At 35.8% G+C, this 11,122-nt stretch overlaps 1 protein-coding gene across 1 annotated transcript; it reads left to right on the plus strand.

The window, feature by feature from the left end:
* Positions 1–408: 408 nt before the first annotated feature.
* Positions 409–9,104, plus strand: LOC103710698 (meiotic recombination protein SPO11-2). Its single transcript, XM_039115541.1, has 10 exons — positions 409–548; positions 679–1,918; positions 2,039–2,176; positions 2,263–2,351; positions 2,598–2,726; positions 2,803–2,897; positions 6,430–6,492; positions 6,574–6,650; positions 6,729–6,856; positions 8,858–9,104. The coding sequence occupies exons 2-10, from the start codon at positions 1,873–1,875 to the stop codon at positions 8,990–8,992; spliced, it is 900 nt and encodes a 299-aa protein (XP_038971469.1). The 5' UTR covers positions 409–548; positions 679–1,872; the 3' UTR covers positions 8,993–9,104.
* Positions 9,105–11,122: the final 2,018 nt, after the last annotated feature.

Raw genomic sequence — 11,122 nt, forward strand, 5'->3', positions numbered from 1 at the left:
TAATTGTATAGTTGTATAGATGCATAGAAATTATTAGGTGCTCAGTTTAAATTAAAAATTACTAAACCGAATCGAATCTGCCGGTGTAGCTCGAACCGAGCCGATCCGATCTCCAACCAAATTGATTCTTCAATGAAAAACGGTTCCGACCGAGCCGAAATCAGACTAGAATTGATTCTCCAATAAAAAACAGTTCCGACCGATTCGCACCGATTTTGGAGCCTGGTGTGCCCCAATTCATAAATCGGCACTCTAGGTTTGGTATCAGTTCGGCACGATTTGAATCGATACCGGAACGGCTTGCTTCCACGAATCTTGGTTTAAACCAATATCCGTAATAACCACATGCGTTTTTTCACCAAGAAAATAATAATAAAAAAAATACCGACGTAAATGAGATCTCCCTCCAAATCGACAAGCTCGGTCATTTGGCGGGCACCGAGACGACGAAACTCGAACGCTCTCCAATGGAACCAGATCTCCTCAAATCCTCCCTCTTCTACGCCGATCAGCGCCTTTGCTCCGCCGAGATCCTCTCACCTTCCGAAGTCTTCGATCCGTTCCTCTCTTCGATTTCTTCTTCTCCCATTCGATTCGCCGCTCTCGAATCCCCACCATTTTATTCTTCCCCGTCTCTCTTTAGATTAATCCTAACTTTTCCCTTTGAATCGCCTCCAGGTGCGGGCAAGAATCGAAGTCGCCGTCCTCAATTTCCTCAAGATCCTCACTTCCCCGACCCCCGCTATCCCCGCTCTCGCTCTGGTCTCTTCCCCCCTTCAAGTCCTCCAAAAATGGTTCTTGTGGTGATGAACGTCGGTAGCTTGTAATTTAGTTCAATTGATTGTTTATTGCACTGAATTTTAATGGAATACCGAGCAAAGCCAGCTTCATGTTGCCAAGTTTAAATTCTTATGAGAACTCTGGTTGTATTGATGCTTGTGAAGCAATAGGAAGCTATGTTTACAACTCTAGCGTTATTGCTCTGCTCTTGTACGTATCATGAAATGAAATGATCTAAACATTTGTCCATCTTGTAGTTTAAACTTTAAAACATTATTTCCTTGCTAATAACCTATGGATCAACAGATATTTGATTGCCATCTCAAGTTATTGGCTATGTAATTGGTTTTAATCTGAAGCAAAAGATCCCTTAATTCTACTTTCTATATATATATCAACTGTGACTGCATCGATGCTTTTGCAAACCAGTCAGAAGCTATGGTTATGAGTACCACATCACTCATTCGTTTTGTATAGTATGAAGAAATTATATAAGTGATATGCTCCATACTGTTGAAGAACTCTTAAATTGCTTTTAAATATTTCATTGGCCAGGCAATCCTGTGAATTATTCTGGCATTCTCATTATCAAAACAATTCATGATAAAAAATGCACATGATTTATTAGTAGAACATTCATGGATTACACATTTATGATGTCAATATTGTTGTTGGCAGAGGCAGTGCTAATATTCTGTTGCTTCTGTTTCCTTTCCATGTTTGTTTTTACACGAATCAGCAAATGTGAATTTTGATAATTTCACAAATTTTCATCTCCTTTAATATTAAAATTTCAATTATCTGGAATCTTTCCAAACTTTATGCTGAATTTTCTCCATATCCCATATTCTAACTCTTACTCTCAGCTGAGTAATTCTGGAGGCCAAATTTGTGATTTTGCATGAAATAAATTAATCTTGACATTTCAGCCTACCATACTGCACAAGTTTTCCCAGAGCGGTTACCCTAATCATGATTTGAAGCATAATTACCTCATTGGTACAATAGGTTAGTAGAAGGTCAGATAATAGTTGGCTACGTCATGGACTGTTGAGTGATGTTTCCTCAGTCTTCCTTTCTCATTCCTTTTGTATGAGGTCTCTCACAAGAGCCAATGATGCCAAGGCCTTCATTAGAGGTAATGGGAGCAACATCTGTTCCCCTTCTTGAGCATTTTTCCTCCTGTTTGCTTCTTATCTAGGCTTTGGTGGGCTTATTTTGTCTTATTGCATGCAAACGGACATGCATGCACTTGTAGTGTGGAAGGTCATGGAAATGTGTTTTCGGGTTCTGCATCACGGAAAGCTAGTCACCCAGAGGGAGCTCTTTTATAAGTTGCTCAGCGACTCGCCAGAATTCTTTACTTCTCAGTGTCAAGTCAACAGAACAGTGCAAGGTTATAATTTCCTTCCCCTTTCTTGGCGGTGTTTTGTGGTCATGAAATTATGCCCTGGCTGAACTTCATCAGTTACCCAATTTTAGATGTCGTTGCATTGCTTCGTTGCACTCGACGGAGTCTAGGTATCATGGCATCCAGCAGAGGTGCGATCATTGGGCGCTTACTGTTGCAGGTGCAATGTGTCTTAAGATAAAATTTTGTCACTCTTTTTTTTCAGTGAACATAATATGTAAACCCTTTTGTTGGTAAATGGGGGATCATGTCCATCTTTTCTAAATGCAAATTGCAGTTGACATAAATCACGAGGTGCTACAATTACTTTAAATGGGCTATTGAATGCACATATAATTTCTTCTCCTTTTCATTTGCATCACATGGGTTACATGCTGATTAGTTTGAAATGAAATATAAAACCAAGGAGCCAGGTGAAGAGATCATTGACTGCTCTGTGCTTGGACAAGCTGGACATGTCATAACGGGAGACTTAAATTTGTTGAGCAAACTGGTTTTCCGTTCAGATGCTCGATTTATTATCATAGTAGAGAAGGTAGCTTAGTATTCTATGGTTTACCTGTGATCTCAATCAATTTCCCCAGCTAATTTTGATAATTGGATTTGAATAGGATGCAATTTTTCAAAGGTTGGCTGAAGATGGCCTATTCAATCAGATACCATGTATTCTGATCACAGCTAAAGGATATCCTGACATTGCAACAAGGTAACCAGCCAGCAAAACAAAAGCTATAGCTACTTCTATCTTAATTTATCTCATTGGAATTTGTTTAAGCTGGCAGTTATGTGCAATGGGGATAAATACTACAAATAGAAATTTGCATGTATATATCTAAAGGTCCGAAGAGAGGACTGGTGACATGAAAACTTAGTGAAGTTGTGGAGAGTTGCTGAAAAAGCTCTTGTTGACTAGGGATAGACATTGCTAAGAACATTTTCTCATCTCTAAGCCTCACGCCATATAGATGTGACAAAGCAATTTTGTTATTGTTTCGGTGATAACATGATTAATAATATCATGAACCATGATATCCTGTTTTTTTAACCCATATCAATTTCTAGTAGCAGGTGACTTAAAATTTTAACTTAAACTGATATATTTTTTATGCATGTAAAAGATGAATGTGAAAACTATGGCCATGAGGTATGATTATAACAAATTTTCCTGCATATGGATGTAATTCTTCAATGCTTATTTTCAGAACATAAAAATGTAAATACATTTATCCTGCGAGATTACAAATGATCCTGCTTGTTGATTCTCTTTTTTTAAAATTATAACTATGTTGATGGAATTTTCACTCTGTGCTCACTGCAAATAAACGTGCTGTGGGAATAATGCTGACAACTTTAGTAATAGTATTTGGGACGAATAATGTCAAAATACTTTTTTTGTTGTGCCATAAGTTTGCAGGTTGTATTGGATTATGTTATTAATTTTAGAGCTTTATTTTTTTCCAAATAATATATATATATATATATATATATATATATATATATATATATATATATATATATATATATATATATATATATATTCTGGGAAGTGCGAACAGTATGAAAGATTTAGTATTCAAATTTTGTTTTAGTAAAAGTATGCTGCTTTTTGGGCATCACTCATGGTCCAGATCTCCATTTAGACATGTAATACTTTCTCCAATGCTGACCTTCTTTTTCAAATCTGCTGTTAATAGCTTTAATTTAGATGATGCTAAGAAAACTGGGTTAAATTTAGAGCACATGATTGATGCTAGTGCCTTGGTCAGGAGTAGGTTAGATTTGATCCTTTTATATAAATTTCCTAGTCCAGCTTATTGTTTGAACTATCATGTGGATGGCAATATAGGTGAAGTGTTGTAGTTGAGCTTATCGTACAGGCTTTTATGGAGGGCACTATTAGGTAGAAAAGGAATTGAGCAGGATGTTTACTTAAAATTGTCTCGTGCCCTTAACAGTCAACAGATCTCATAACCTGATTGTTCAGCATGGACAGAATTGACATTTGCAAGACTTGATCATCATGCAACATCAAAATGGACAGTTATGTTTGGTAAAGTCCTCACTGTCTAAGTCAGGATTTATGTTATAGGAGTCAGGTTTAAATGGTTTTTATGTAATAGATGTGCTATGAAGTGATGGGAAAAAGTTTAGCACTTACAAATGCAAGGTAGCTCACTGTCTTAGTCAGGATTTATGTTGTGGGAGTTAGGTTTAAATGGCTTTTATCTAATAGATGTGTTATGAAGTGATGGGAAAAAGTTCAGCGCTTACAAATGCAAGGTAGCTTCATCTATCTGGAGGGATTTTGAAGTGATTTAGAATATATAAACTACAATGTTATTTCTGAAGGAAAACATAGAAACTTATTATTAAAGATGTCTAACATACGAAGTTAGCCTCTTAGACTGATGCATGAACCGTATTTATTCTGAAGCAAAAAATCGGACTAATGTCCTTGTTAAAATTCTATTTGCCGCCAGTAAAACATATCTGATATGTAAGGAGGCAGCTAAAATGTTTGGAAACAAATGTACTCCTTAGTAACAAACTACTCTTTTATATTAAAGAGGATGTTGCCATCACACTTTTGGATAACTGGAATTCACATCATTTAAGAAGATCTTTTGCCATTAACAATTGAAATGTCAAACTGAATCATGAGATGCATTACAACAGGTCATGTTGCTAGGGAAAACACATGGTTGTTTTATTAAACTCAATTCTGATTCAGCCCATAAGAAATTTTATGTGAGGATAAGTAGTTTAGCTGCATGAAGATGATGAACATCTGTTGCTTTTACTACACAGATATAAAACTACATATTTTTGCAACTGATTCATTCTGTAGCTTAGAGCTGCTAAAATTGACACGTAATGTAGGGACATTTTGTTGAAATATTCTAGTCCTGTTTGGGTTGGTAAGAGTTTCAAACTTTTCATGGGATGTTCTTGTTGCTAAGCCTACTGTTGCATTGTTGACGTTCTCTAACTCTGGGTCCATTTGCCTCTTTTGAAGGGAAACAAAACAAGTTCTGCTTTGATTTGCTCATGAAAATCATACTGTTAAAAACATTGTCTCCCTGGTCCGTATCTATCTACAAGTGCCTCAACCATTCATTGGATATTTGTTGCTGACTCTATAAGCGCCATTTTTTCTAGAGTCAAGATGACAATGATGTGCTTTTTATCAAATGGGGATGTTCTTTAGGTTACCTTGAAAAAATGGTGCCTCGTTGATCTACTTTTGATAGTTATCATTTGGCAAGCAACCAACCTAACATATGGGTTTCTTGAAAAATATACCTAGTTACCTACTATATGGTTAATCTTGGATTGTTAAGAAAAGGTGGCAATCTTCCGGTCAATGTAAATAACTCGTGCCTCACACCCATGGAAAGTTGGAAACACCTTCTGAGGTGTTGGGGGAAAAACTTCCTCCTGGTGGAAGAAGAGTGCAACTCCTGGGTTATGGCCACTTTGTGTTTCTATAATTTTTATGAATTGGTATTGTTTTTTCTTGCAGTGGAACTTGCAAAACGCAAAGATACAATTTTTTTCTTCCTATTTTAACCTTCTCTTCTCCTCCAATAAGATTCTAGGATCAGCTAAATCCTGCTGCTTGCTGCCAATAATTTCTCTGCACCATTCGGAATTCATTGACACCTTGTACAATGTCATGATTGGTACATTGTTGAGGAAATAATCTTGTAGATTATGATAAACCGAAACATAAGGATATCAATAATTTCCTATTCTGGTTGTATCTAGTGTATAATCAGGGTCCAATCTTGTTTATTTGAATATGATGGTTAAGAAATGTAGCACAATAGGGGGTTAAACGTAAGCAAGAATTTTCACTACGGGTGGCAAATTGGCATACAGTGGACTGAGAACTAGGCTACTTTGAATCAACCAGATGTGCAAAGCAAGTTATTATTTGTCTGTAATTTGGTGCAGATCTATCACAATTTGGGTCAGAGACATGGAGCTTCCAGGACAATGTTGGATGAGTTTCAATAATCTGGACATCACATACACATCATGAATTTAATGTTTAGGTGCATGCAAAATATTTATGTCTGTATGCTATACTTTCAGCACTTTTATGTAAGTCATTAATGTTCTGGGTAGTATCATTGCTTGAAAGTATGAGTTCTATTATTGATAATTTTTGACTTTGATAGACAGTCTAAATGTTTTACTACTGATTGTTTTTCATGATAATTAATATAAAACAGGTTTATTCTACATCGACTAAACCAGAATTTTCCAGACTTGCCAGTTTTGGCATTGGTGGATTGGTGGAACCCCTTGCCCTTTGACCGTGCCATGGGATAGATACCAGAATCATTTGACATATAATAAACAAAAGGTTTTTGCAGGAACCCAGCAGGGCTGGCAATACTATGCACCTATAAGTTTGGAAGCACAACTATGGGTTTGGAATCATACAGATATGGTACTTACTCCATAGATCATGTTTAATCAAATTATACAGATGGGGATGAAATAAGTGGCTATCAGTTCTCTCTTGCAGCTTGCAATGTTAAATGGCTTGGACTACGAGGAGATGATCTGCAGCTTGTACCTCAACATTCATTGGTCCAACTGAAGCCGCGTGATCTACAAATAGCCAAAAGCTTGATGTCATCTAAGTTGCTGCAGGTAGACAATTAATTGCAGAGTTCTCTTTAGTGAATATTGTATATTTTACATATATTTAAAAATAGTATAGGTGAAGTTAGAGCATATTTTATCTTATAAATTATAAATCTCACATGAAAAATCCCAGGCTTCTAATTATTTACACTCACTATGCATCCCAACTTGCTGGTTTCCTAATATGTGTAAAAGTTGGCTGTCTTTTTGTTTCTGTTGTTGCTTTCTACCATGCAGTATGTTTTTTAATTGACTAAGTAGAATACTTAATATGAAAAAGAAAATAAAAACTACATGGCCCTCATTAATCGCTCAAAGAATAAGACCAAGGCCTATAAGGCTTAAAGACTAAGTTTTAGTCTTCATTAAGCTCCTAAAATCAGCTTTGTATCCATTCATGTCAAATCCATAAATTTTGTTTCGTTGCCGATGATGATAATGTCTTGACTGGACAATGGTCTCCGTTACTCCAGCTGGCCTCACTTTAATTGTCTCCTTTCGTACATACTTCTTTCTACAGTACCTGCATTCTTTGAAATATTTTCGTGATACATTTATTTCTAATTTCTCTTCTGAATTATTGGCATGTCATAAGAACTGAGGTTTTTCTTATATGGTGCACTGAGGAGACATTATATGTACCAATTGGAAATTATAATAGAGTTTAAGAAACATAGTGTGGATTTAGAACAGCTTGAAAGATTTAGACTTCATTGATTAGGAATTCTTAGTATAATTGTTATAGTCAAGAACCATATACATCTTTCTTTTAACACTCATCTAACTATAAAATTTATTTATTTATTACATGTCAGAGGTCATCCTTTTCATTTTGATGAAATATTCCAGAGGAGACTCATACTATTATGTGCCCTTCAAGTGCTAAGGATTATTTTATTTGCCGTTAAACCATGGAACAACTTCATTAAATTTATCACTGTTTGCACATTTAGTCGCAGATAACGGTGCCATGCACCTCTCCATACCACATAGCTACATGTTTGCTGTCATTTAGAGATCAAAAGATATGTCTCTTCCAAGTTGTATTGTTTTTGCATATTACTTTTCAAGAATTTACTCAAATTTGATAAAAGGAACCTACATATTCTAGAGTTTCCTAACCCACTGTCAAAGTCAGCCTCTCTTTTCCTTAAAAGTGCTTCACACTTTCATGACAGGGTAGCCAGATTTCTCTTTAGTAGCGTGTCAGTACAAACACGAACTGTTCCTACTGAAAGCAGCACTCATGTATTTTTCTTGACTCTTTAACTCGATGAATGTTCCCTTCAACCAAGCTTTTTGTTGATCTTGTGGACTGGCTTCCTACTCGAGTACTCAGATCTCTAGTATGATCCACTGCTTCTGATTGGACCCATTGCCTCGCCTAAAGATCTATTCCCCAGTGTGCTGACCTTCTGTTGCAAACGGTTATTTTGTTACTGTTGCTGTTGTTTTTGTCCCTGTCATTGTCTTTGATCTAATCTCATAAAGTTGGTAAAGCATGGTGACTGCATAATGCTTTCGTTGAGCCATCACTTTGCTAGATTAGAAATTTAAGGGACAGCATTCAACAAATATAGCAGCAACAGCCTCTCTGAAAGGGAGAGATGTGGGTTAGTTGGGCAATGCCAGAGTGCAAACCTATAACTATCTGATTAAAAGAAGGGTAAACTGCAAATATATTTGCAGCAATCGCAATGCTATATCATCAGAAGTAATAAACCTCAGTGTAAACCTCCCCTTTTGGATGTATTTTACGTTTCAATATTGCAACACTTTTTTTTTGAAAACACAATGTCCTATATATTTTTGGTTTTAAAATATGGGATATATTCCATAAATTTCTACAGATTCTTTAATTTCAATGTAAAATTCCTTCTAAGTTAGCACAGCTACCATTGCAAGTAACTCACAAGAAGTCTTATGACATTATGATTTTTCAGATGTTGCTTCAGCTGTTTAAAAGCTAAAAATGATTTTAATGGCATTAATTTGTTTATTTTGAAGGAGCCCTATGCAGCAGAGTTGACAATGATGGTTGAGATGGGCCACAAGGTGGAAATTGAGGCTCTGTACTGCCATGGTTTTGATTTCTTGGGGAAATATATTGCAGGGAAGATTGTACAATCCGATTATATTTGATGAAACTATGCTAATTTGTGGTTACCTTTTAAATTTCATGGCATCAGAATGCACTGTTCTTTTCTCTTTTTGACTTGAATGTGGTTGAATATATAAAATTTATTTGAGAGTTAATGTCGAGAAGAGGAATCAGTTGAGTACCGGTTAGATGATGGATCTTAGAAGCTAGGCATGTTAATCATATTATATGGTAAACACATTGTCAGAATTTTAATTGCTTTCATTGCTTGTAAGAAAGGTGCTTTTATACTATTTCCCATTAATAAGTCTCTTTTGTTCTCAAATTTGATTATGTTGTATGAGATACAACAAGCTGTAGGTGACTGCCTATCTTGTGCTCGTCATTGCTAGTCATGATAAAAGAAAATTATTTAGCTTTACTTTCTAACCCTTAAATATTTTTCATCGTTACTTAAATATGGCATAATGCTATGCCCCTTTGATGATTGGAAGTTGAGATCAATGTTGTGGACAATGTTTTCTTTGTTGCAATACCGAGTAACATCATCAACAGGAAACAATGAGCTGAATAGCAGTAATATCACACTTACAGATAAAGGCCATCCTCAAATGTTTAAGCCATAGAAGACTTGAGACACATGGGTTGGTACAAGACATTTCTCAAAGCTTGAGCAAAGAGGCTTCTCAGAGTTATTCTAACATTGTATTAGAAGACCTTATAAGCATTTGCTTAAGACGAAAACAAGCCAAAATAACAACAGTTCTTGTTTATTTTGTTTTGTTTTGTACTTTTGTGGAATGAAACATCTATCAAACTCTCCAAGCAATAAAATTAACAAAATGTATCATTTCATGGTATATCCAACAAGTATTTAGTGATACTTTACAAAGATACCTAATGCAATCGGTCCCATGCATTGGAATGGGGGTATTTAAGTATCGTTCATTTAAGCAAATTTATTTATTCGTAATCTTTCATTGTCAGGCCAACTATTTCCCTTGAAGCTATCGTGTAAAAATAACAGGCCTAGAAAACTAGCACTTTGGGGATTATGATGGGCACACATCATGTAAAGGTAATTTGAACATCCAAAGTCCTCTTCATCTCATTTTCTATGGTGAGTTCAAAGATACTCTAGCTTTATTAGATTCTTGGGTACTGGGTAATTATTGATGCCTGCGGTGCACCTGGTTATATACCATATGTAAATGGCAAGGTGAATTCCCCAGTAGGATGGAAATGGATCCAGCCATGCTAAGCCTAAATATCCATACTCAGATTGGTCATTGTTCAATTGGAGCTACCACTTACTCTATACTGCCTGAATAAGTGATAGATAAATTAATTAAACATCCATTATAATATGCACATAACCATGCATGACTACACACACACACACACACACACACGCACACACACTGACTATCAATACAGATTAGATAAACAAATACCTATATTCATATTCTCGATCAGATATATGGACAAATTTGGATATTACTGGAATGATGGAAAGAAATGAGAACATAATCTGAAAATAAGGGATAATCATGCATGGTTCTGAATGAAGATGGATTCGAACAAGATACAAGCAATCAGAAAAGTATGTGTCAATGAATATTGAGTCACAAAGTGTCCAATATATGTGATGCCAAGAGGTCTAGTGTGCATTATTCTTGTAGGCTTATAGTTGTTGAATTGTTGGCATAAACAAAGGGTATAGTTTTTTTCCATTTCTTCATTGGCTGCATAATGGGTGGGTATCCTTTCTCCACTATAAACCTTAAGGTAAGAAATTACCCAAGATCTCTCGGTCTACCACTGATTAATTTACTGATAGTTCAATTTTTGTCTTCGTAAGTGTCCATTGTCTTATATAAAAAAGGTTGAATCTCAAAGGTAAATCTAATAATTGATTAGACTTAATATTCATAATTGACACATAGTCATATCTAAATCTAGATCGATGAATGCAGGAAATCTATATTGGATGTGTGGGAGATTGTGGGTAAAAATATCTAGATACGCCTATATTCTTTTTCTTTTTTTTTTGATACACCGACTACTCATCCTACTCTAGTGTAGGTGTAGCCAATCGAATCAAAAGAAAGAACCTGCCACAACGGTGCTGGAAGGCCCCTCGATGAGTCCAAGAGATCTTTTCGGAATGC

The sequence above is a fragment of the Phoenix dactylifera genome, chromosome 18 (genome assembly GCF_009389715.1).
Source record: "Phoenix dactylifera cultivar Barhee BC4 chromosome 18, palm_55x_up_171113_PBpolish2nd_filt_p, whole genome shotgun sequence".
Taxonomy (NCBI): Eukaryota; Viridiplantae; Streptophyta; class Magnoliopsida; order Arecales; family Arecaceae; genus Phoenix; species Phoenix dactylifera.

Bases quoted from the DNA above. Each gene is read 5' to 3' on its own strand.
- LOC103710698 (XM_039115541.1), top strand. From the start codon at position 1,873: ATGAGGTCTCTCACAAGAGCCAATGATGCCAAGGCCTTCATTAGAG. The intron at 2,177-2,262 runs GTTATAATTTCC...ACCCAATTTTAG, and splicing joins AGTCAACAGAACAGTGCAAG to ATGTCGTTGCATTGCTTCGT. The intron at 2,898-6,429 runs GTAACCAGCCAG...AATATAAAACAG, and splicing joins TATCCTGACATTGCAACAAG to GTTTATTCTACATCGACTAA.